Genomic DNA, 27,081 nt, shown 5'->3' with positions numbered 1-27,081 from the left:
AAACATGTTTTTCTTTCCTTGTCTCTCCCCCTCAGAAAGCTCTGCTACACAAGCAGCAGAGTCAGCCTCTCCTGGAGCTCCCCATGGGCTACAAGGAGAAAGAGATGACCGCTGAGATGATGCAGAAGCGGGAGGAGCGTGCCCGAAAGAGACGCCTGCAGGCCGCCAAGAAGGCAGAGGAGAACAAGAACCAGACGATAGAGAGACTGACGAAAACCAGCAAGGCCAAGATCAAAAGCATGAAGGAGAAGAAGTCCAAGCAGAGCCAGTGCCCCATGGTTCGGTACAGCGATTCTGTCCAGGGAATGGCCATCTCCTTCCCAGCAGGGGTCCCCGCTCCTACCCCGGCACCTCCCTGCCCTCCTCCTCCAGCCCCATTGAACTGTGGAGTGAGCGGGTGCACAAACCTCAAGAAGTACTCGTGCTCAAAGACCGGAGTTGCTCTCTGCAGCCTCGAGTGCTACAAGAGGAACCTCATGCTCGTGCAGAGCGCAGCGTGAACCCCAGACAGTTGAGTTTATGCCACCCTGGGATGTGACGATGGCGAGTATTCATGCTCGTGTATTTACGTTAACAGGACACTGGTGACTGTGTAGTGGTAGGAAGGTGATTTTGGACTTTCCTGACCTGTGTGAGGAGACTGTATATCAACATGCTTTTTTCATGTGTCATGATAATGATTCTCTGTGGAGCTGCTCGTCCAATTATGTACAATATATATATATTTTAAAAAGATCAATCTGTGTACAAATCGAATATTCAGTAATTATGATTTGTAGAACATCGTCATTGTTGGTGCAGATAAAGTGCATCTTTTTGGTTTCTGAGTTTTGAGAGTAGCTGTTTCCACTTTTCGTTGTTAATAATGTGAAAAAACAAATTGGTCTGGAAGCAATAAAATAATAATAATTTTCCTTTTTAATGTTCATTCATTAATGTAACAAATGAGTCAATTTCCTTACAAAACTGTACAAAGTTTAAATTAAGCAACTGAAAGGCATTTTTACATCACTGTAAACTGTTTGTGAAAACATCACTACACCCCTGTGTGCTGTGTCCGCGTGGACATGTACGCTGCTGCTGCTGCAGGAAGGTCTTGCATGAGTTTCTGCACAATGGCGTCATGAGGTATTCCCTGATTGACTTGAGTGGATTTTCATGTGCACATAAAAAATGTGTCTAGGGTCTTTTACATGTGCAATAAGGTACAAAATAGCAGTCAGCCTAATATCACTGTTGAAAAAAAAAATGTAAAAAGGCTCCCTACATTTATGCTCGCGTGCTTCGACAAGCGTCACAATTTGAATTATCTTCCTGAGGATGTTACGGATGCTTCACTGGTAAACGAAGTCTTAAAGTTTCTGTTCATCACTGCCGCTGATCTGGTGCAGAAGAGGATAGCGACAGGTCACAAAGCCAAACCAAAGGAGAGTCTGAAGGCCATTTCCACGGGAACCTCGGGCACAGAGTCATGGAAGCACACGTAGAACTCCTGAGGAACGGGCTCCAGCAGCATGCGTCTGAAAGCCGAAGGAAGGAGACTGAGATGAGAAATTCAATTTACTTAATTTATATAGTGCCGAATCGTAACAGCAGTCGCCTCAAAGACTAGTCTAAGGTAAAGACCGTACAATAATAGAGACAAACAATCATATGACCCCTTATGAGCAAGCACTTGGTGACAGTGAGAAGGAAAAACTCCATCAGAACCAGCCATCTGCTCTAACCAGTTGGAGGTGAGGGGAGGAAGACGGAGGAAAAAAACAAAGATAGCCAGATATGATTAAATGCAGAGTATAAACGCAGTGAGTGAAGAAGACACAATGCATCATGGGAATCCCCCAGCAGCCTACACTTATTACAGCATAACTAAGGGAGGATTCAGGGTCACCTGATCCAGCCCTAACTATATGCTTTACCAAAACGGAAAGTTTTAAGCCTGATCTTAAAAGCAGAGAGCCAAGTGCTCTAATGGGGTGATACTGTACTGTAAGGTCTTTAAAACAAGGTGGGCCATTATTATTCCAAACTTTGTATGTGAGGAGACAACATATGATATATATAGTGTATGTGAGAATGAGGCGGGGGCACATTTACAAAACGCCTTGGATAGAAACAAGAAATGTTAAAATTCATGTTATGAATCGACAAAGGAGCTCAGTTAATTCATTCTAAATTGTTCCCCTGTGACCCTTACAAATCCCGTTTTAACTCCATCTCTAATCTGCCTGCCCCTCTCCTCTTTGACTTACTGAGACTGGGAGTTTTTCCAGGATAAACACAAAGTACCAACATCGGGTCCAACATGACGAGTTCCCCGTCTCCTCCCCGTGTTTCACTGAACACACTGCACAATGCTTCGTATTCATTTCAGCCATTAAACAGCAGACTGAGAAAACAGAGTTACTGGAAGTCTCCCTGAATGGGACTGAGACCAGCTTTATCCTCCAGTAATATTATTTACTAAAGCTATGAATCAGGTTTGGCTGCTCGATCATTCAGGTGAAGACAGAAAGTTGAATGGTTGCAGTCCCCAGATGAGGACTCAACCTGAGCACACTTCATTGCTCCAGCTGCCGCCTGAATAATCTGAACATGTAAACCTGTGCGGTTAAAAAAGCAAATAAGTGGATAAGTGGAAGCTGACGTACCCAATGACCCAGTAAGTCATGGTGGGAGCAGGTTTCTTCTGGTCGGTCCAGTTCTCGGGTTTACACTGAAACAGAACCCCGTGTTCTTTGACGGGACCCAGACCCCAGCCGCCGCCCTGCGGCCTGTCTGCTGCACGGCGGCTCTACGGGAAACAAAAATCACACCAACAATCACCTGATTCATTCAACACATTAATGCGCAGAATACAGAAAACGCCCGCTGAGCCCTGCAGGAAACGGGTTTCCTTTAACCACAGTGGAAACTCGTGTTTCCACACCTTAGTCTCTCCATGCTGGGTAAAGAAGTCCTGACCAAAAAGTTACTGTTGAGGGAAATATGAGTCTGTAGCCTCCGTTAATGTGTAAGATCAGGAAAATCTGCTGTATTCATGATGGTCCTGATGTGTTTGTCTATGAAAGAAATCCCAGCGAACCCTTTTTATTGTCAGCGGCAGAAACGAGCTTCCACATAATTCTGGAAACCTCACACTTAAAGGAAACACCTTTCTGTCTCACCCTGGCTGGCAGACTCTGCTGGAAGGCGGCTCGTATGGAGAGGCAGCAGTGGTGGAAGTTGCGAATGAGCTGTGGGTGAATGGAGCCGCTCAGCTGAGCCACCTCTCTGTGAGTGGGAGCGATGAAGATTCCCTGTACGGTTTCCATCAGGACGTAGTGGAACAAGGTGTTCTCTGCACCCGATGTTAGTCTGTGGCAAACACAGGACCTCAGGTCAAACTGAAAAGAGATCGTTTTTATCTGGTTAGTAAAAGGAACCGGATAACCGGTCACTTACTTCATGGTGTTGTACATCTCCTCTGTTTCTCTCTCAGTCAGGGTCTTCTTCAGGGTGCCCAGGTAAAAAGGGTTTGGGTGCTTCATCCTGGGTATCTGATAAAAACATATAAAGTGTATCAAAATGTCAAGGTTAAATAAAATCTGCTTTTAATTGGCTTTTAGACAAAAAAAACAAACATTTAAGCCACTCTCACTTTACCTATTTAAAAAGAAATTGTATTAGTGTGCTTTTAATTACTTTAAAGTTAATGCAGTCCATCGACTTCCAGCTTTGTTCCCTATAACTTGTTTTATTTGTGACCAGCTGGCTTGTTGCAAACAATTCGGGCAAGTTTTCTGCATTTTCAATGAAAATACTTTGAGCCAAACCTTGTTCAAAACCTCTGTGTTCAGCACTTTTCCATTTATGTGCAGATTTATTAGAAAATAAATGAGATATTTCACATCCTGTAACAAATTTAATTCACTGATATTGGCTAACAGATGAAAAAATAAACAGGAACAAATATAAACTCCTTAAAAGATTACAGATGAACCTTGAAGAGTCCTCCGCTGCCTCCGCTCCCATCAGACCCTCCAGACCCCAGCGAGTCCCGACGACCTCCCAGCTTCCTGGCTGAGTCCGGTGTGGAATGCGGACTGAGGCCTGGAGCCGCTGACGAACTGGACCCCGACCCGGCATCCATCTGCCCCTCGCTCCCGCTGTCCGACAAGCTCCTCTGCGGGCTGGCCCTCCACGACTTCTCCCCAAACAGGGCGCGAGCTCTGTACCCGGACGAGGAGGCTTTAACGGCACCGGCGAGCTTGCTGAAGACGGGCGAGGAGGAGGCCAGGCTGTCGAGCCGGTCACGAGCTGTGGCAGCAGGGAGGAACCAGTCGGCGCAGGACAGGCAGGGAGCAGGCGGAGCATTCAGACGCTCTTCGATACCTGGTTCCAACACCTCCAGCTGCAGCAGGGTGGCTTTCACCTGGGGGCCAGAACAACACAGAGCTTCAGTTTGACGTAAATGATCATGGCAGGAATTCATCTTCAGGTTTAAAAAAGCCCACCTGATCAATGTAAACACAATCAGGTCCAGGAGAGCCTAAAGCTGGGGAAGCACAGCCGCCTGCTTCCAACAGTACACACTGCATAAAGTGTCTCTGAGGACAGAGGGAAAATGATATCATGAAGAAGCATCGATACTGGCAGATAACACACACATGGGCAGAGACTGAGGAGATGAGGCAGAATTACAGTCATGATAAAAAGCACCCCATGACTGCATAGCTTGTAGAACCACCTTTAGCAGCAACAACTTGAGGCAGCTGTTTTCTGTCAGACTCTCACATTGAGTCGGATGAATTTTGGCCCACTCTCTGTGTATAATGTTATTGAGGCTTGCAGGTATTCATCTTTCTTAAGGTCCCACCACAAAATTTATATCAGGCTGGACTTTGACTGGATCGCTGTGACACTTTTTTCTTTTATAGCTACTCTGTTGTAGATGTGCTGCTGTGCTCAGGATCAATGTTCTGTGGCATTACTCAGTTTAGGCCAAGTTTAAAGCTTCTCAGACGGCTGGCTTCACATTTAACTCAAGAATATTTTGGTATACAGAGGAATTCATGGTCGTCTCAAACACTGCAAGATGCCCAGGTCCTGTGGCTGCAACCCAAACCCAAATCATCACCCCTCCACTGCCGTGCTGACAGCTGTTATGAGGTGTTGTCCGAAGAACATCAACTAGAAGTCTTGTGGTTTGTTCAGATCTAACTTTGCAAACATAAGCCATGTTGTTATTATATTTTTAGAGAAAAGAAGCTTTCTCCTGCAAACCCCTGTAAACAAACAGGTTCCAAAGACTGTCATGAACTTTAACATTTAACATGCTAACTGAGAGTCTGAGTCTGAGATGTGGCTCTTGTTTTTTGTTGGTTTTTGTGCAGTTTCTCTCAGCATTGCACCGTCTGTCTCACGTCCACTCCTGGGAAGACTGACAACTGCCTCGAATGTAAATAATCTTTTTTGCTCTACAATGATGGATTTCCAATTGATTGTCTTCCCTCCTTGGAACTGCGTTAACACACACCAAAACAATGTTCCCTCTAAGCTGCGCGTGTGCGCAATTGTGCACTGCTGGCACGGTCTCTGCGCACAGAAAATCTGTGTTGCGCACAAAAAAAAAATCTAACCTGAATTGAAATTAAAATTAATACTTTAACAATTCTGTTTTGCAGTGTTAGTCAGTCAGTGACTGGCTGCTCCTGTATGGGATTAGAACGATGCCACCTTATCCCATAGTCCAGACAATAATGCGATTCACATTTGTATATACGCAGATAATCAACGTCGTTGACAGGCTATGACAGCGTCCTTATGTGCCGACACCGGTGTTTTAGCTGGAAAAGCGGCTGATGAGGAGTGAAGCCACGTTAATAACAACGTGTACAACCATTGGAGATGTGAGCAGCATAGACGGAACAATTGCTGGAAAAAGTGTGGATTTTATACCACTTTTTAAATTGTGTTGATCGGCCACGTAAAAATTAGAGGGAACATTGCACCAAAACCTCTGCTTTCATACTTGATGATCAGTTAATCAAGTGCATTTGATTAGCAGCACCTGGTTGCTGCTGCTACTGCTACTTAATTCCTATGCAAGTTTGCATAGACATTTTAATTTTGGTTCAGGTGTAATATGTCATGTTTTGTCATTTATCTGAGGTTTTACTTACCTCATTTTAAGACTAGAATACTAAGGACCAGATAATATATGCTTAGAATTTAGAGATGATGTACTTTTTTCTTCACACAAGGAGGGTGAATGTAAAGAGGGATTAAAGTGGGTTTTGTGTAAACACGATAATTAAATGCTCCTTTTATTTGAAATGAGAAAAGGAGTTTTGTCAAGGAAAAGAATAAATATCAATAAAACAAGTCAGTGATTTCCTTCCCTACCAGCCCCACAATGAGGAGGAAGTGTCGGCCCTCTGGCTGGCTGTAGCCCGGCGTGGCTCCGTTAGCCCTCTGCTGGGGAAACACCTCTCTCCAGATGACCAGCTGACCCACGCGCTGCTCTGACGCCAGCGGCAGCAGGCAGTAGTGCTGGCAGTACAGACACACGTCCAGCAAGTCCTCCTTAGGCAGGTGGTTGGCGATCAGGTAGGACTGGAAGGGGAGGGAGTGGAAACATGAAAGGATAAATTACTGTCTCCCTTATCCTCTCAGTTAATAATTTAACAGCTTAATTTGTTTGTAAATTTGCTGTTGAGCCACAGAACACACTCATCATCCTGTTATCCCGTGTAAGAGGCCACCTAATGTACACAATGACTGTTATCTGGACGAGAATAGCTGTGTAGACCGTAGATGCTATCAGGAAGTAAAAACATGATAAGGCTGCTGGCGCTGAAGCAGGCATGTGCGTGTTGTGACTATGAAACTTACCTTATAGAACAAACAGGAGCCGAGGATTATATACAGACGCCTCAGGCCAAAGAAATCCTCAGACTGTAAAAGCACATAGAACAAAAAAAGTCACATTTAAGGTTTTCTGTGTGTTGTGTGAGTGCAACATTAAATCAGTGGAGCTCAACAGAATGATCATTTAAGTGAAAGCAGTAACAGCTTCACTGCTCCCAGCATCAATAATCCATCTCTAACCTGTTAGCGCTGAGCGTACAAAGGGACAGACCAGACCTCATTAGCTGCTCATTAAAAATACACACAGAGACATGAACGCCTTCCTATAAATAGTCTGACCTTCTCCCTTCTGCTGCTCAAAACAGAAGACAGATCTCAGCAAACATGCACACATGCTCAAGAGAAGCCCTTATGATGGTCGTGTGTCTTTGCCCACTTAACCTTTTACCCCTGAAAGCCTGCTGCGAGTAAACCTTGAAGCTCGTTTCTGAACAGAGTGGTTTATTGATGTATAATGAGTGTGAAAACTCGTCATTAAGGGTCCAGGGGCAGGTCGTTAGACGTTCTTTATGAGAAAGAGTTAAACCTCACTGACTTGCAGCTGACTGCAAAGACAGCACAGCTTTATATGTGCAGGAGAGAACGTATAAAGGTGGAAAACTAACATTTCTTACCATTTCTCCAAAATCAGAAGACTCAAAGTCAGACAGAACCGTGTCCACCTCCATCTACAGATGAAAACAAACAACCAAACAAAACGCACACACATAAATATTATTAACACTAAAGCTGCCTTCTGCAGTCATTTTAAATGTGATTTTTCATGAACTCTTACGCTTTATTCCCACCACCCACTGTCATTATGAAGTCCATTAAAATTTAATCAGATTTAATAAATCAATCAAAATCAAGCAGGTATTGTTTTTAATATTGAACACAAGGGGGCACCAGAGCTAAACTAACAAGCTATAGCCACATGTAAGAACAGAAAGATAGAAGAAACTTTACATTCACAGATCCAGCAGTGTACCTTGATTTCTGGAGGCAGCGTGAGCCATCGAACCGCCGGCAGTCCGTCCAGGAAGAGAGTCCCTGAGATGTCGGGCGGAGGTGCCGAGGAGGAGCCTTCCCTCAGACGCGAGGGCTGGATGAGCTGCTGGAAGAACAGGCAGAAGAAATGGTCCAACCTGGGAGCGTGGTCCGCCTTACAGAACGCACTGTGGGAGGACACAATTAGAAGAAATCTTTTTAAAAAAAATATATTTAATTTTATTGTTTAATGTTAATTCATGAAATTGGCAAACATGCAAAAGCACAAGTTCATCTACTAATAACAGACATGAGAAAAACAACTGAAAAGATGAAATAAAATTGCACACATCACTGCACTCACAGTCGTGTTCCTTGTAATTAGTCTTTTCAGGCATATAAAATAAGCACCTTTTAGATTCATTTCTAGAGTTGAAAAACTATAACATATAACACATTTAAATTACAGATAAATCACAGATGCACAGACAGAGAAGAAACACCTCTGATTCAAAAATGTGTTGCATTTTGACCAGTCTTTAGCTGTGTCCAAATTCATGAATTTGGACACAGCTTGTGTCATATAAAATTTCATCTACTTCCTGTGTGATTTCTATCCAGTCTTTAATAGTCTGGCATGTTTCGCTACCCACCATTAGTATTTAAAAAGTATTTATTCTAAGTATTTATCTTTTTCATCGAGTCCAGATGGTAGGTTTCCTAGATAAATTACAGTGAAGTCAAAGACCAACTCCTGAACCAATTATTACATTTTTTTCTGCCAGCTGCCTCAGTGGGAGAACAGCTTTGGAAGAGACCTGCAGATTTATTCCTACACATTGTCCAGTAGTGCTCCTGCTCAGGATGAACAGTTTCTCACACTTTATCTTTGAGGTATAAAATCTTTACCATGTTCTTCCAAGTAAATTGTGGTGTATCAGCGTGTCTCACATAAATTCATCCAATCAGGATTTTTTGTTAATTTTATATTTGCCTCTGCCTCCCATCTGCACACAATATACATGATATACATTTTTCCCTCCTGCAGAGATTTATACAGTCTGGAAATAAACTTAAAAAGTGTTTTGCAAAGCTCTCTCCATCCCTTTTATATAATGTATTGTTCAATATGGTTTCTTGACATTTTTTCCTCAAGGTCAGGTTTGAACTTTGGCGCCAACAATGAAGGTTAAGGTCAAATGTTTAGACTTATTGTTACATTTGCTGTGGCCTTGTCCAAGCTGTACCATCTGTGATCTACCATCACGCAAAATATGAAAAATGACAGCTAGAAACCTGCTAACAAAGAGAGACAAACAAACAAGTGATTACATTCCCCCTACTCCCTCCTTACATACATGGGCCTAGAAATGAGTGGAACAGGTCCCCTTTAAAAGAAAAAAAACATGCTCATGAGAAGAAAGTAGATCAAGTAGACAAATTGAGACAATAATGAGTTTGTGGGGAAGGTTTGCGCTTTACAGCTAAGACATTTTACTTTGATTTCAGCATATTTTGCATAATGTGGAAAAATGGCAACCAGAAAGAGGAAGTTCCAACCAGCTCTCAGCAGGACTGAGGGAAAGGCAACAGTGACCAACCTGTCTAAGGAGCCGTACATCACTTTTAGTGTGCGGACTACGTCTCCTACCACGGTCTGCAGATACAGCAGAGGAACCCTGGAGGGAAATGGAAAAATTCAAGCTTATCAAATATTTGGATTAACAGCCAGCAGCCACGGAGAAAAACATTTTTACGGCAGTGCTTTTTTTTTCTGCTTGTGGGTGTTCTTCAAGAATCGATCCATTATTTCCAGGCGTGAGACGATGACTGGTTGGGGCTGACCCGCTACAAACATAAAGGTGGCTAATGTGACTCATCTCGCCAAGCGTTTTACGACCACGTGCTTCTTAAAGAGGCATTCATCTGGCCAACAAAGGACAAAGAGAAGCACATGGTAAAGTTAAAAGCGAGGAGATGAAGAAAAAAAGACGGTCCTTTCCGATTGTTTTTACAGATTGTGCTCTTAAATCTTTCCTTCTTTCCAAAAATACTTCATTTCTGGAGCACAGGTCATGCTCGGAGGATTTATTGCCACATCAGTGACAGGGCAGCAATTTAAAAAAGGAAAAAAGATATACGTGAAAAATTACTGTCAAACTTTAACACCTGCCATGTGCTATCGACTTGTGTAATATCTACACAGCATGTCGAATGTGCCTGCAGTTGACCTCACAGCATAAGTGTGTGTGTGTGTGTGTGTGTGTGCGTGTGTGTGTGTAACGCTGCCTGAGGCTACCTCTCAGCAGGAAGGCCGATGACCAGAAGATTGTTGCTTTCTTTCCAGTAGCCAACATGTACCAGATGTTTGCCGAGTAAAAGAGACGAACTGGGAGGGAAAAAGAGGATGGATGAGGATATGAGAGCTGGTGAAATGGGTGACTTAATTTTAATACAATACAAGAAACACTCTTAGTAGTACACACATCTGCCAAGGCAGCTCACCCTCTGGGCAGTGATCACTTTAAGGGAAAAGTGTTGTAGTTTGTTTTCTTTGATTTTTTTTTTTTTTTTACGTACGTAATGTGGGTGGGTGAGTTAACCAGTACACCATGGAGCGACCTACTGGGGCGGAGCTGCTACAAAAATTTATTGGAAACTTAAATTAAAAGTGGCTTCATTGTGACCACAACCAGGTTAATCGGGTTAATAGGCAGTAAGTGTCTATAAAGGCAGTGAGCTCCAGCCTGACAAAGTATCAGAGCGTTTGGAATCATAAGCGCACCATGTGTGACAAGAGACCAGTGTCACTGGCAGTACACGCAATACAGGAGTTCTCTTTCCCCTTACATGTGAAGATATCTTCCAAAGATCCCCTTATCATCTTATAACAGATCTATAGGGCTAAGCATTATATGATGATTAGATGGCTCTGCTGATTTTCTTGTGTGCGTAGCCTGGATTCAGCACGCTGCAGCACATTTTATCTTTCCTACCTGATGATCCGCCCGCCTGTGACATTCTCCAGCATGTCACACAGAGTGATGAAGATCCCCCTCACTCCTTTCAGCTGGCTGGATGCTCCAGACACAGGGTACTGGTACAAGACTTCCTCCTGCAGACACAGACAGCAGCGTCGCTTAGCATTGAAACAAACTCTATTGTTAAAATCGCGCACGCTGCATAGAGGGGAAAACAAACTCTGGTTAGTTTTTCAATAGCAGAATGTGAAATATCTGAACTTGGCTGCTACCAAATGCTCTCTGCCATAAATTATGGAGAGAAAAAAAAGAAAGAATGGATGAGCCACAACTCAACAATGTCACTTTGGCTCCAAAAAGCAACAAAAATATGTCACTTTAAAGACCAATGTTTCCAAACACATTTTAAATATTTGACTTTCCTGTCCTGGAGGACACACAGGAATTTAATTGCCATTCGTTCTCAGGGACATAGCGGCACACGGTTAATGTTCAGCTAGTTTCTGTACAACTCTTATTCCTGCGACTGCAAAAATCTGCAGGTCCAAAATCTGCAGAAAGAGCAGCAGAGAATCAGAGCGCTCTGGGGCAGATCCAGCGCATTGTTTGAGTTATTAGTATTCCTCCCAGCACGCTGGCAACTTTAAAGGAGCGGATAAGATCCAAGCCGCCAAGAGGATAAGAGGATGGTGGGTGAGGGGTAAAAACTTTGAATGAACGGCCTCTTATAGCCTTGGCAACCAGAACAAAGGCACAAACAAGTGCCGATGGGAGATATTCACCTTGGGGGACAAAGCACGCACGGAGAGGCTGCTACAGAACAACCACCACAGAAAGCAACTTCAGCCTGTACACAAACATCAGCAAAACATCGCACAGCTAAAGCTCAAAAATATCACCACTGAACCTCTCCGGTTCCTACTACCCTACAATCAAAGGACTTAAAAAATCAAAGTCAGAGTTTAGCGGGTTCGTGCGCAGCACTGTCATTTAGAAAAATCAACCGCTGGCTGATGTGGCTCCAGACAAGCTGTACTCTCTATCACCAGTGCTCTTTAGGTCGAGATAAAAAAAAAAAAGAAGAAAAAACTCTGGCGTGCAGAGACACAAAAAGGAACTGCAGAACAGTGAAGTGCAACCATAAAGGCAACGTCAACCTGCCAGCAGCGTCCACGGGGAAAATGTGATTACAGTGTGGGAGGTGTGGGTCAGCAGAGACTTTGGGATTAACACTTTACTACAAGTGAGCTGTGTCCTACCTACGGGATGTTAAAACAGCACCATGCACATGGATCTAATTAAAATAGGAAATGTTATTTTGTTTATAGCCCGACTGGAAGAACAGCTCGCTGCTGCTGCAAAGGGAACGTGGGGCAGGATAGAAAGTTCACGGCATTAAAATGATGGAGAGCACCTCTCGCTTTTCTCTCCACTCTCTAGTTTTGGTTGGTAGCACCCGCAGGCGCTGGACGCTGTCCAGAGTAGTAGTTTTCTGAAGTGTCTGACTCACATCAGAGAAATTCAGAAGAGAAGAGAAGCTCACCACTCCCAATCTTGGGGTTTCCTACACAGCTACGGCCAATACTCAATACTCCATTATCAGAATGCCCTTTGTCAGAATGTGGATAATTAAATCAGTCTGTTCAGCACAGCTCAGTGTCTTAAATTGAGTTTTATAGAGTTTGCTCCGAGTCATGAGAGCCGTTGACCACAAAAGTCACGATCAGATTTCCCCAAAAACCAATTTACTCTCCAAAGGAATGGGAAAATATGTGGTCATCTGGGGTTTGGATATCAACAGCAGCCTTTAGGGTTCTGTTTATTCTGCCAGTTTCAGTTAGGTCAAACCTATCAGCAGTATTTAAGGTCTGAAGGTGGCTTTCTCTTTTAACAGCTCCCTACATGTTGTTCTTTAATAGCAGCCTGTTTTCAGTGGAGGACCTCCAGGAACCTTTTGCAGAGAAACACAGGAACTCTGCTTGTAATTCAACTGGAAGACCCAAAGTCTAAATGTAGCTCTTTGGCCAATAAATCCTTCAAATCGTACCTTTAGTGCTTTGGTGACAGTACTTATAACCACTGTGGAGTCAGCAGCACTGCCTTTTTTCCCAGCAAACACTTTTTTCTTCATTATAACTTTAAATACTAGCTATAAATGAGTGAAACAGAAGCACCAGAGACTTTGACAGAAAACTAGATGAATATGAAAATAAACAATTGCTATTTTTTTATTTGTCTATCCTTTTGGGATTCAATGGAGTCTTTAAATGCAAAAATGTTTTAACATTTTGCCAAAAAAATTGTGTCAAAGCCAATGCTTTATCTTTAATAATATCCTAGATGTTGCTAAACCTCAGTACTGGTGGCTAGCATGGTTGCATAGACATAACTGGGGAAGGATACAAAAATTCCCCCAAATACTTTAAGTTTGCTTTCACCAAACAACAAGCTGCTGGTTTACACTTACGCTGCACTTCAGGCAAAATTAAACAGACAAACAAAAACAGGTACTGTAAAGTTTTATAGCTACTGTTTCAAAATAGGACATGTCTGCAGATGCAAATGTTTCATAACAAAATAAGTAGTTTTATTTTTTTTCCTACATAAAGCAGTTAACCTGGTATCACTGCAATGAGCATTCAAAGTACCAAATAATTATATACTGTATAGCTCACTGTAGAGTACCCATGTGGTTATTAATTCAAACATTTAAATAGTTTATTAGTAATGTTGACAGGCTCACTTATACTTAATAGGCTGGGTCATTATTTAACTCAAATATGTTTTGAAGCTCTGCAAATTTTTTTGAAAATGGAAAAAGAGGACTTTAAGTTTGTGAAGGCGCGTCACCTTTTATCCAAGAAGCTTCTTCAAAAAGATGATGAGAACCAGGCGCTTAAACCCTAATGGAGGTTGTCCCCTTTGGAGGTGGTGGCTGACCCACTATTGATCACAGCAGGATAACACACCATGCCACGGAGCTCAGATCCTCTCAAACTGGCTTCAAGAACATGACAGTGAGCTCACAGTAGTGTACACAGTCACCAGATTTCAATCCAGTAGAGCACCTTTGGCACGTGTTGGAACAGGAGATTGTCATCGTGGATGTGGAGTGAACAAATGTGCAGCAACTGTGTGATGATGTCATGTCAAAAAGGACCAAAATCTCTGAGGAATGTTTCCAGCACCTTGTTGAATCTGTGCCATAAAGAATTAAGGACGATCTGAAGGCAAAAGACGGTCCAAACGCCATTTAGTGCTAGTGTAGGTCTTTGAGTATGATTTATGGCTCCATGTCTGTCTGTGTAACTTTTGAGTTTCACACAGAATATTGAGCAGGAAGATTACTGAGACACGTTCATGCACAAACCTCCAAAAAGTCTGCCATCTGGAATAAGATATCTGTGTGGTTAAATACTGACTGGCTGAAAAGCTGGCTCAAACAGGAAAAGAAGCCACATCGGACTTTGTCATCGTGAGAAATAAGCAAAGCAAAAAACAATGAAGATCAGAGAAACAAAGAGAACAAGCACAAACAATGTCTCCACTGGAGACTTTTCTCTGTTTTTAAACACTCGAGTTTCATTTAACTTCAAAGAAGTTCTTTGTCTATAAAACTTGTAATTCTCTGTGACGTGGCAAACCTAAAGGATCAACAACAGCACAAACATGAACAAGAGTGAGACTGCAGACTGCAAAGCTCAGCGCAGCACCAACGCAGCACAAAGATTTCATTAAATGAACTTTAAAGACTGTTCATCGTAGCATTTTTATTGTCTAACCTCCTCCTGTGGTGATGTGGAGTCCAGTTTGAGTGACAGGTACATGACGATATGAGGGATGTGCGATATGGACATCTGAAGTTCGGCTGTGTCCTCGCCCCACAGCAGCCGCACCAGCTGGCTGACTGGAGGAGAGGCCTTTGTCCTACGGATCAGGGAAGTGTCGCCAGCGCTGACCCGGTCCAACGGAGCCACGGTCTCCAAGGTCAGCCTCACCTGGAGGAGCAACACATGAGGGAAATCAGAGAAAGACTACGGAGAAATAGTTCTGAGTGTAAAGGAACAAACCGAGAGACAAAGAAGAAAATCAGCCATTCTTTTACAATATCACTTCATCAGTCTGCCTGCCAGGGCCTCTCAGAGATTTCATTCATTTCTAAAAATTCTGCAAGTCACTGCGTCTCCACTTGATTATACTTGGCGAGGTGTGCATGTGCGCCATGCTTCCAAAAGACGGGAAAAAAGAAAAAAAAAACCTTCAATCATTACACATTCACTAAGGAGAAAAGTGAAAAGCAGGACGGCGACTGTCAAAGAGAAAGTGACACTGACATCTAGGCTTAACCGCAGCATGACACATAGCAGAGATCGGTGCGGTTGTGTGTGTGTGTTTGACTAAAATTAAAACCAGACTGCTTCACAAGGCCGAGGAACAGCGCTGAGGCAGCGGACGGCACTGCTGCTCTCATTCATGCAGCAGTTTTACTTTCCATCCACAGTCCTCCATTTCACATTGTCATTCATAGAAAGTCGCAGTGGAAACAGACACAAGAGCCGCATGGAAATCGGACCATCCGCACATGGAAACACATGTGTCCGAGACGCACAGGAGGATGAGAAACTGCAACTCTGCGGTGTCTCTGTTTAAACAATTTGTCAGACCTACATTTAAGTGTGATTATAGCTGGAGTCAGAGGCTGCCTGCTGACCTCACAGATTAGGACACGATAGACGAGTCTGGAGACAGATGAATTAAAATCATCGTGCTGGAGTTTTGATTAAAGAAGATCTGTATTTATTTAAATAAACTTTTTAGTTAGGCCCTGTGATTACTGCTTTCTCCATTTCAAGAGAGCCTCTTTTATGCACATACAGATTAGAAACACACCAAAAATGAATCAACACAAAGAAAGACCGTGTGGACGTATGTGCGCTCATACGCAAACACTGAATTAAAGAATCGTTCAGGCTGAAGTTAGTGCTGACGGCTCACAGTAAAGACACGCTATAGCGGCATACCTGCGCACACGCTGTGTTGACTCTGGGCTGAAGGCTGTCAGCGCCACAGAGGCCAATTATGGAGCTAAGCTGATGCTAATTCAAGTAAATCAGAGCCAGAGTCCAGATGTGAGAGGGAACAGCTGGTTAACATAATGTGTGCAAGAGTTGCTCAGGAAGAGCTGGATGAATAAAGCTTTACCTTCTTCCTTCCTTTAACAATTTGAAGCAGGCCTCTGGAGCTTTTCCTTGTTTTCTGTCAGTGGTTATACAACATTGGATTATAGTGGTCATATTAAACGTGGTCAAATTTCAAATACTGAGCTGAGCATGTGCAAAAGAACTCAGAGTGCTTTAAACAGTGAGTTCCACGCATTTTTTTCTTCAAATCTTTAATCTGTATGATGTGGTATAGAAACCATATCACTATCATGTTCATCAGAGCACATAGTCTGTGAGCGCAGAAGCCCCGCCCACATACCATTCAAACCTTCTGTTTATGAGGTACAACCAATCAAAACAAAGCTGAGTTAAAAGCGGGACAAAAAATGTTGTGGATATTATTAAAGATGATACACTGAAACAAATAAGCAAGTCTTTTCACAACTTATTAAAAGACTGTTTAATCTACGAAAATAAAAGTAATAGAAGATGAGTGACAGCAACATTTAGGGTCTGTTGTTCAGTTTGCTATAATGCCAAGACCTAAAGAGCTCTTTAGGAGGAAAAGGACGTGGAAAAAAAAACATATTTAAATTATTTTTTAAAAATATATTTCACTCCAAGGAAAATTACCTACAAGTGGCAGAGATTTTAAAGGGCTGGTGGCCCAAGCAAGTTTAATCCAACACCAAACTGATGTTAAAAGACGTCTCCAAGAACTCCCCAATTTCATTAGAGGACCTGTAGGTAACTCTTGATGTCGAAGTCCATCTATGATCGAGACTGCACAAATTTACCTCATTTAAATTTAACCTACATGGGAGGTGTGCCAGGAAAAAGACTTTGTACTCCAAAAAGAGCAATAGAGCAAAACTATAAGTTGAACAAAAAAACAACCATCTGAGTGAACCCTGGCTTTTTATAATAATGTGCTCCAGACAGACGGGTCAGAGTTACAGACGGATGGACACACGGACCAGGGTTAGTATTACCAGACGTCTTTAGAACAGACAGTTCTTCAGGAGAAGACGCTCATACCAAATGTGAAGCATGGTGGTGGAAATATTAGAGTCTGGGGTTACTTCACTGCCTCGGGGACTAGAAAATATGCCATCATTCATTCGAATGCGAATTCTGCATCATATCAAACAGATTTATGACACAGAGAGGCAATCTGTGTTAAAGCAGAAGCTGAGCTGGAAGAAGACCACAGCTATAGTTTGTGGAAGGCTCTGTCACAGAAGCACAGGGTTTGAATTGTACTCAAATGCTGGAGGGGAATTTGAAACAGGCAATAAAACAGGACAGGACTCAGCTGTACACCTGCACCCAAAGAAAAGAGAGATATATGGTTTGAGAGATGAATAAAGGAGGCCACCTACGTCCACTGTGACTGACCATCGGTGAACAGACGTGGTGGCCTATTACACCAGCTAACTGCCACCTATAACGCAGATCCATGAGAACTTACATGGTGAGCTACAACTACTACACCTTCCTGACCTTTCATGCAATCAACATTCAACAAGTTGATATGGGGAGACAACAGCTTGTTGTGGCTAAACTACACAATATTAGCCAAAGCTATACTTCATTCTTCATTTTTACACACATAAATATTATATGTAATGAATCTTTTGTAAAAACCGGCTGAAGAAAAAGACATTTCCTTTATGTGGTTGTCTTAAACTAGCTCACATTTATATGAGGATTAAACCCAAAAATTTACGATTCAGTTAGCGTTGGTATTTGAGATATCTTCAGCTAAAAAAGTCAGGTTCTCACCACATCACATTTTATTTAGCATTTCAACCCGTGAGCGCCAGTGAGACTTTAGCGTGGCACAAAGGGGCAAAGCAGAGTATTGCTTAAAATACTGTGTTTAACCAAGTATAAATTTATGGGATATTTTTAGACCAGCTCAATTTCTTTTGTTTTAACTCAAGACTTTTGTTTATAAGAAACTGCTCCTGCTAAAACACAGAGCGCAGTCCCACTTTCATGATTTCCAAATGAATAGTAAATAAAAAGCCTTATAAATACCATATGGGCAGGGCACTTAATTACTTTTTTTAAGCTGGTATGTTTATTTGACCATCGGACATAAAAAAAGATATATTAATTTGTGTGTGTTTTCATTTTTGTGCAATCATATTTTGTTTACCTTAAACAAAAACCTATAAATCACACTGATGATATAGAGCAGCGGTCCCCAACCCCCCGGCCACGATCGGTACTGGTCCGTGAGTCGTTTGGTACCGGACCGCGAGAGTTGAGGATCGGGTGTGAAATTTATGGTTTTCAGGGTTTTTACTGTTAACTCGGTCTTTTCCCGTGTTGTAGCTGTGTGTCTGATTTTGAAAGAAATATTTACGCGTTACCATAGCGACCAGAGAGCATTAAGGGGCAGAGAGGAGGATTTTACTCTCAATGTTGTTGGCGCATTTCAGGAGGACGCTGCTAATAAAGTTACACAATTACACAGTGAATTTGCGTTTATTATTATATTTACAAAATACCACAATTTTTTCTTGGTCGTATCATTTTATTTGTTGTATTTAACTGCGACACCTTAAAGGTTGGTCCGTGAAAATATTGACTGACATTAAACCGGTCCGTGGCACAGAAAAGGTTGAGGACCGCTGATATAGAGGTCTCAAAAACTCTTGTATCAAACATGATACACTTGGGATTAAAGGGTTAAGTGTCTTTCCTGATAAAAAGTTAATAAGCTGACATGAACTGAAGCAATATGGTTGTGCTTGCATGCTGTTTATCTCTTGTCCAAGGTCAGCACCCTATGGGGTGAACCAAGCTGCTTTAAGTCGTTTTTTCTAAGTAAAATGTTTGCAGGAAAAGCAGAAAGGCGAAGTGAACAGAATTGAGACTTAACCTCAGCCCACAGTGAGTAAGTTTTAACCACTACATCTCCACTGTCACTAGTCACACCAAAACTACAATCTGGTTGTGAAACACAGAATGTGAACTATGCCATTTATTGCACACTGTAGAACCGCTCACACTGATTTATGCGAACAGTTTTCTAAAGAAAAAAAAACTCAATCTGGAGCTAAAACTCTAACACGGGCATTGTTTGCTCGGAGAAGTAAATAATAAGCCGATGCAGACTTTCCAAAGGTATAAATCTGTATTTATTTCTCCCAACTTTAGACTACATGGAGCCTACCCAATATATTTTAGAAAAAAGATCAAATTACCTGGTCAAAATGTTTAAATCGTATTTCTTTAAACCAGCGATCGCTCCCTGAGAACTCTCCAAGGCCTGTCAGCACTAACCACAGGCCACCCGCCTCTCCAGCAGGCGCCTACATCTGGGAGCTCGGCCATTTGAGCCAATTTAAGGGTATTATTAAAGAAGAAGTTAGCGCTGGTGAAACACCCGCTGATCTACCTTTCAAACGCAGTGCTGCAAAGTGACTTCTAAAAGCTGTAAAAAAAAAAGAAAGAAAGAAAAAAAAAACTGATTTAATGATAACATATCTTTAATTATTTTGGGTGCACAGATGATGAAAGCGGTAAGTTCTGAGCTGTGGACATCAAATTGAAATGACGTGAAAAATAAGGGTGTACCACAGTTTGAAAGAGGCTGGGCATAAATTGGGGAAATCTCTGAGTAAAGAGGCCGAGTGGGCTAACTGCAGCACTTTCTCTCATCATAAATAATAAGGATGTGGTTAGACTGGAGTGTGCTCTTGCTAGAATTCCAGTCTGTTGATGTCAGTCATTTACCGCTCATTCATGGATGGACACACACATGCAGGCACAAAGGAAAAGCTGTAGTTCATTCAGGGTTGGTAAAGGCCATGGTGGACTGACTTTAATACTAATATTTGTCCCTTCAAACTTAATAACTACTGTCTGTGTTCCATTTGGCAGGCTCGGCGCACAGAAACACACTCTATCCTCCAACAAACCCACACGCACACCAAACAATGATTCTGTTAGCAGCACAGCTCTATTTCAAGTTTCTGAAAGTCATCACGGTGCCCGAGGAGCTGCGCATTTTTCCCCAAAAATCTCTCTCGCTCTTCCCGTACGATGTAATTTAGTTTCCGACTACAACTTCTAATCAGCTGAGCTTTCAGTCCCGCAACAGCTTCCTGTGGCACCGAAAAATAGTCACACCGCCGTCCCGTGCATCCGCCATGTTTGCCATCAACTCTGCGTACACTCTGTCATTTGCAAATTCCTTCTTTTTGATGGTCTGCTTTTTGGTGAAAATGCACATCTGAGACGCAGACTGCGGGTTGTTGTTTTTTTTTCTTTGCTGACGATCAAAGGATCATTGAAGGCTTTCTAAACAGTGCTGGCTTATGCTTTTTTACTCACAATTTAGCAGCTTGGCAGGCCCGCTGCGTTTTAAAGCAATTTGATCTGTATCTGCATTCGACAACTGCTGCTCATGACAGGCAGCGGGATCTTAAAAGCATACATGCTGCCTTATACGTTTAGAAATCAAACCAAATGAAAAAAGGGCAACACAAAACACTCACTAAGTGGCCATCAAATAAAAAAGGGGCCTCCCAATATTGACAGTAAGACTTCTAGCTTTATTTAAGTTATACATTAACTCTTTACGACTTGGAGCCATTTTTATACAAAAGGCTCAAAAGTAATTTGACAACTGACTGATGAGCAGCTTCATGACCAGGTAAGGCCAGTTCCCAAGTACACAAAAAACAAGCCAAGAGTTTGTAAAGAAATGGGATATTCTTCAACCCAATAGAGCATAACTGTTACTGAAAATCAAACATAAGGCAGAGAGACCCAAAAACAAGGAGCAACTTAAGGTGGAAATACAGCATTTTGTGAAGTTTACGGGTTCTAGACTTTAGACTGCAAAGGATTTCAGTGTAAAAAAGTATTCCTTATATTTAAATTATGTTAATCTTTACAATTAATGTTGAGCCTGTGTTTACAGAAAAAATGTCTGTAATTCATAAACAGTTAGTGGAAAACTAGTTTAAAAAGATAAGCTGAAAGTCCGCACTTCTTCATTAAAATCCACCGTGGTAGTTCACAGAGGCATAACTACAAAACAAAAAACATGTCACTTTGGAGCTAACTGTTAACAGAGGCTGAGAATACAAGCTCCCTTTGATTCGCTGTGTCAAATAAAAAAATTAAAAAGGCCATAAAAGCCATAAATGAATGCTGCTACAGGTAATCCAGGTACGTCAGAGCTATCGTCAACTCCCCGTGTCAGCTTTATCCAGATCTGGAAATCATCACTGACTACACCACCGGCATGTCACCAATTCCAAACACCAGCAGAAAAAGTGATTTTGGCAGCTTCACGCACACACTGACCTGCGTTGGTCCCGGGATGCAGGAGAGAACCCTCTCGATGTTCTCCGAGGTCACGTCGACATCGTCTACAGCTACGAGCGCATCGCCTGAGAAAAACATGCAGAAAGTATATATTTATCAAGTAAACTGGCTCAATCAGAACAAAAGCAGCAAGTTTTAACAAATACACTGTCATCATACAGAAAGATAGACACGCCGTGTATATTAGGACTGAGACATACAGTGAGAGTTAGAAAGCATCTGGTAGATATACAAAACAGATTTCTTTAATGTAACCATAACAAGGAAATGTACCTTCCTTTTTTTATGCCAACCCCTTTCCTGTAAAAACTAATTATATGCAACTGCAATCTGCTACTAAACCCACTGCTGTTTGCATTCGGTAAAGAGCTTCACCTGCTCTTGTGCAGAGAAGCGCTCCATCGACTCAGTAACGGAGCTATTTCAGGTATTTAAGCAGTCTAATTGTTCAAACATGTAGCTGCACTGCATAAAAGCTCCTCTAAACCGTAACTGATGTGGGTAGTCATTTGTGGTGAAGCACAACTGGCATTCCTCTGTTTGCTGGTACAACAAAAAAAAGATTAGTCCTCCAAGAAGAAAATCACTTCAGAGATGCTTAGCTTTCAGACAGACAGGACCACATCTGACCGCACAAAGTTCCAGTCACTCTGCAAATCTGCAGTAAAAGCTTTATTTAAGGCGGAGGATTGTAAAGGTTTAGAGTTGGTCATGAATAACGATTTTCTTTAAAGTAGATGAATTAGGTTTAAGGCATTTTTTTTTGCTAATCTTCCAATCTTCTAATGATATTCTACATTTTCCTGATCATTGGGATCATTATTATTATTTTTATTTTTACAGATTTACAATAAAAATAATTCATTTGGATTTTGCTGATTTGGCTCTAACGCAGCCACATCTCTCTTTGCAGTCGCCACTCTGAAGTCTAGAGCAATATCTCACCTACACCCGCTATCTGATTGGTTACATGACAAGAGTAAAAGGCCATCACACAAGTGCATTCAGTCTGAAGTAGCTCCTGAAATCTGAGCTGCGGTTTGAAAGTAAAGCAGCAGTTATCGCTGGAGTCGCGATAAACATCGCAGTCCTCTCGGCTGAAGTTACAGGACCACAACTGTTCTCGATTTCATCGCTGACAAGCACGCAGAGCTTCAGCTACTGTAAAATGTTAACAGAGGCTTTTTGAAGGGACAACGCAAACAAGTATGTGAGGACTGGATCATAAGAAATGTGGCTCTGGTAAGAAAACTGAACGTGATTATCTCCCCCTATAAAACTGACATAAGTCGATCCCTAGTTTGTTCTCCTCTTGGATCTTCGCTAGAGGATATCCCTAACATGTCATGCAACACACAAGAGCCCAACCCACAAACATTGTGTTTGTGAAGGGAAATCAATCAGAAGAAAGCTAAGCTGAAACCTTTTTGCTTCAAGCAGACAATAAACTGAGTGACTCCAACACAGCCTGGGATAAACAAATAAGGAGTTAAAAAAACACACAACTGTGAATCATGTAAAGCTGCTCTGAGCGAATACATGAATAAAAATATGGCACTGAATAAATTTCTTTAAACAGGGCAGATAGGTCAGTGTGCTCCAGACAGATTTATACTGCTTACTAGCACTATGGTTTCAACACACATGGCTGCTACCTACACTGCAAGAAGCAAAATTAAATAAATAAGATATGACAAACTTAGGTTACTTTGTTTACTATGATAATGATGATAATAACAAGTCAATTAACAAATCCTAAGAAATGAACTTTATTTATAAACATCATTTAGATACAGTTCACATCCCAATTTGAGTTTAATTGTGTAATTTAAAATAAAACAGATTATTAAACAGAAGGCAAACGATGTGCAGACTTTTCTCTTTTCCCTAAGATTTTTTTCTTGTGTTGCATGCTAGAGTCATCATTTAGGCTTTGCTTAGGTGATTATTAAAAAAGAAATCTGTGTGCAGTCACTATGGCTATGTCGTCATAATTACAGCCCGTGTTTTGGCAGGGCACTTGTGTGGTGTGGAAATTAATGTGTCAGTACTAAAACACGACTCCACTAAAGCCTGACCAATCTAGGGTTTTAAAAACCGATACCAATATTTGGTGATTTTTTAAATCCCACACACTGGTTGTATTTTTTTTCCTCCCATCTCTTCTACTTTTTAAATTTTCATCTTTATCAGTACTAAAACAACTAAAATCTCGACTCTGCTGATGATTGTTACAGAATCTTAATGGCTACATAGCTACTTTTTCCTCACTTGTGAAGGTAGGAGTTTAGTTCTGAGGATGGCGCAAGCTCCTCCGCAAACAGTTTTGTTACAATTAAGTGATTAATTTCTACCCAGATACTTTTCTTTCTCTGAAGTATAAGCTTTGAAGTAACAAATATATCCCTCACTGATAAAACCAGCTGACTTTTGGATTTATGTTCTTACCAATTAGGATTTGGCCACATTTGATGGCTGGACTGTTTGGTATTAATCCATGAACAGTCAGTCTTTCCTCCCGTGTGAGCACTGCAGGGTCTTCCTGACCTCTGCTCCAGGCAGGGCGATGCACCACACCCAGCAGTGCTTCCAGCAGGCCTCCGCCATCACTCAAAGGGGTCGAAGAACCTCCTAAACGTTTAGGGTTGAGGTAGACACACACCTCCTTCAGCTGCTGCTGCTGAACAGTCACACCCTGCCTTTGGCCTTGCTGGTTCTTCAGGATTGATGCTGGAGGCGATGAGCTGTCTTTACACCCATCCTTCCCTCCTCTACGCTGTGAAGGCCGCCGTTTCCTCCTCAGGATCCTAGCCAGCTTTTTAAGCGTGGGCTCACCTTTTGCCCGTGAGCCGCAGCGCTGCTTCTTGTTTTGCTCTGTGATGATCTCTGCCTCTTTTTCACTGAAGCGAACATGATTGGTGGATACACCTTGATTCACCTGCTGGGCCAACGCAGCCTCCTCTTCGCCCTCGCTCAACTCGAGGTAGAAGAGCTCGCCGTTCTTCTGAATGTCGTCCAGCCATTCTGGTTCCAGGTCACTGAGAGAAAGCAGAGGATTTAAGCCTTATGTACTGTTCATATTCACCGTATGGTTCCAAGAATTCACTCATAATAAGTGTCTACAACAAATTTTGAACTGCAGCTGAATTTAGAATGTATAAATGGCATGTTTGCCATTAATAAATGGAGGATTAATCATGAATTAATGCTTCAGAGAGCGGGGAGTTTATTTTTTAGGTTTTACAACAGTTGTTTTTGCAGAAAAGCAACCATTATCACACAATATCAGGTCCTGTTTGACCTAAATATGTTTCCCACACTTACTGAAATGCCAGCTCAGGTGGCTTTAAATCCTATTATATCAAATGGTTATAATCTCCAACCCCTCTTTGATCTCTGTTTTATTCTCAGTTAGCTCAAAATAAATGGATTCTAACTTCTTTATTACTAGATTACTTTTTATTAGTGCCAACAAATAGGTATGTAAATGACTTGCACTTATATAACACTTTTCTACTCGTACTGACCACTGAAAACTTGTATAACTATATATTTATATAGCATTTTCTAAACTTCACACAGAAAGACACCAGCCAGGATTCAAACTAGGAACCTAGGCGACAGTGCAAACTACTCCAACACTGTGCCACCCTTTAATAAGATCTCATATTTCTGTTAAGCCAACATCTGACCTCTGTGCGACCTCTGTTCCCTATTGTGCACCACATATAATCACTATTTTAGTGTTTGAATATTCATCCCTGATCCCTAACAGGCCAGCAGCAGTCTCTGTAGGAATCTAGGTAGATGTGGTGGAAATACAGAAAGGTCCTGTAACAGTGTCAAGGTCTCACTGCCCCTTAAAAAAATACACACAAACATGTTGCACTTTTGTTTGTTTCTGGGGGGTTTCTGAGTGAACTGTAGAACAAATATCAAAACTCCTAAAATATGTCAATGTCTACCATGTGCATGCTGTAAAAACAGAACAGAGAAAAACACCATATGTACAAACATCATATGTAAAAGAGTTGGAGCTATTTTTGCCTCGGGTCTTTCTTCTTTTAACTTTAAGAAGTTGCGGTAAGTAGCTTTTACACGGCATCCATAAATTTACTAAGAAAGCATGTAATTATTTATGAAGGTTTACCTCCCAAGTTGAAAACATTGCCCAGAGCTATGAAAAGCACAAGGGAGGAGACGGAAACTGCGGACACCGCTCTCTGACAACCTAGCAGTACTCCCACTCAAAAGCAACATTTATCTGGACATTTGAAATGAACAGACAGGTGAAACGTTTCTAGTCTCTGACACATAGTGTGTCCTTACTCTGAGGAGTCGGAGCTGCTGAAACTCGATGCTGTGGATCCACAGTCACTACCTTCGTCGCTCTGGGCTGTCTCTTCGTCCGTGTGGCGGCTGGATATACTTTTCCCGGCACAGTGGCGGGGATTCGCGGTGGCCATCGGTTTATGGACGGCTTAGTTCACCAAAAGCGCGAAAAAACAGAGGAACTTTCACCAAAACAAGCACCAACATCCACTCGCCATGTTGTAAGCAGTGGTGAGCGCTGTGGTGTGGTCACGTGACACGTGAGCACCGAATTCTATTGGTGGATAGCACAGTTGCCCCTGACAACGCAGAAGCTTTTGCTTCTTGCTAGCTGCTTTCCTGCTGAAGTTTCCTGTTAAAATAGTGTTTTCCGTCAATCACGCCGCCAATTATTAGCAACATAAGCATATCATGTTATAACGGGTCGGGGATACGGTTTACTTCATGTTTACGTACGATAACACACTTAACGGTTTATTTGGCACCGTGAAGCTATTTCCTATAAAATAATGCAGCAAGCACACAGACAACAGCTCAAGCCTGCTCATATTATACGTACTATGAGTAATAATTCAGTTTAACTGCTAATGATTTATATGTTTTAAATTTTTTAAAAAATCCAGTAAAGAAACTGAAAGAATATGGAGCCTTAAGTAGCCTATAAAATATGACAATATAGGCTTTTATTTTGTTAATTTGCACCTTTATTTTGATGCCCGGTGCCTCCACCTCCCTGAATACATAAGGTTTTTTAAATCCCCTCAGGATTTCAGCAAAACAGTGTCTCCGAGCAAATGAAAGCACGGGACGTCGCCTTTGTAGAAAAATAAATAAATACATAAATACATACATAAATAAATAAATAAAGTGCGTAAATGCTCTGTATGCTCACTGAGGGTAAAGTGAAGTTTAGACTGACCTGTAAAGGAGAACACTGCGGATGGAGTCAAAGTCCTCCAGGTTCTTAGAGAATGAACCTCCATCTATGGAAACGTTGAACATCATTTATGTTTCATGTTTCCACCGGGACGAGCCTGCCCGATAAAAGAAGAAGACTCCCGAAGAGAAATCCTTTAAAACTTTTATTAGTCCTCCTGATGGATGCCTCTTCTCCGTCCTGAAGTTTCTGTATGCCCGAGCAGCAGCGTGCAACCCAAACTGCGTCTGAGCCCAGACAGGATCCTCCCCCTAGTTTCTCACGTCAATCACAGGGTGCACGGTTCAACAACAATTCAAAGCGGGTCCTCCTTTATTTCTTTTCTCCTTTCATAGTTTTGAGTGTTTTTGCAGGCCAGCAGGGCGGAATGTGTCCCGGCAGTCTTCTTGGCAGGTGGAGCAGAAACACGCCTACCAACAAAAAAGCTCTGCAGGCA

The 27,081-nt window shown here is 42.0% G+C and overlaps 2 protein-coding genes across 3 annotated transcripts in view; one reads left to right on the top strand and one right to left on the bottom strand.

Moving 5' to 3' along the window:
• Positions 1-914, top strand: part of ino80b (INO80 complex subunit B) — a 4,599-nt gene extending 3,685 nt beyond the window's left edge. The window contains exon 5 of the mRNA XM_026162343.2: positions 36-914. Coding sequence (XP_026018128.2) covers positions 36-500 — 465 coding nt within the window. The 3' untranslated portion in view covers positions 501-914. The remainder of the gene's footprint in view (positions 1-35) is intronic.
• intu (inturned planar cell polarity protein) lies at positions 901-27,081 on the bottom strand. 2 transcript variants are annotated; one of them, XM_026162341.2, is made up of 17 exons: positions 26,628-27,081; positions 23,825-24,414; positions 21,356-21,441; positions 14,645-14,860; positions 10,878-10,996; positions 10,181-10,270; positions 9,483-9,560; positions 7,883-8,069; positions 7,527-7,580; positions 6,877-6,939; positions 6,388-6,597; positions 4,497-4,589; positions 3,983-4,414; positions 3,445-3,539; positions 3,168-3,357; positions 2,652-2,794; positions 901-1,520 (listed from the first exon to the last, which is right to left on the bottom strand). In XM_026162341.2, the coding sequence occupies exons 1-17, from the start codon at positions 26,711-26,713 to the stop codon at positions 1,409-1,411; spliced, it is 2,844 nt and encodes a 947-aa protein (XP_026018126.1). In that variant the 5' UTR covers positions 26,714-27,081; the 3' UTR covers positions 901-1,408. The 2 variants fall into 2 exon arrangements, with proteins under 2 accessions (XP_026018126.1, XP_026018125.1); XM_026162340.2 differs by lacking the exon at positions 26,628-27,081 and adding an exon at positions 25,706-25,990.

This window comes from Astatotilapia calliptera, chromosome 3, assembly GCF_964374335.1.
Source record: "Astatotilapia calliptera chromosome 3, fAstCal68.1, whole genome shotgun sequence".
Classification (NCBI taxonomy): Eukaryota; Metazoa; Chordata; class Actinopteri; order Cichliformes; family Cichlidae; genus Astatotilapia; species Astatotilapia calliptera.
Note: the sequence above shows the minus strand (reverse complement) of the source record. Positions and strands in the feature narration are given on the sequence as shown.

Bases quoted from the DNA above. Each gene is read 5' to 3' on its own strand.
- intu (XM_026162340.2), bottom strand. From the start codon at position 25,842: ATGGCCACCGCGAATCCCCGCCACTGTGCCGGGAAAAGTATATCCAGC. The intron at 7,581-7,882 runs GTACACTGCTGG...TTTCATCTGTAG, and splicing joins CGCTGCCTCCAGAAATCAAG to ATGGAGGTGGACACGGTTCT. The intron at 3,540-3,982 runs GTTCATCTGTAA...TGTTTTTATCAG, and splicing joins GCAGCGGAGGACTCTTCAAG to ATACCCAGGATGAAGCACCC.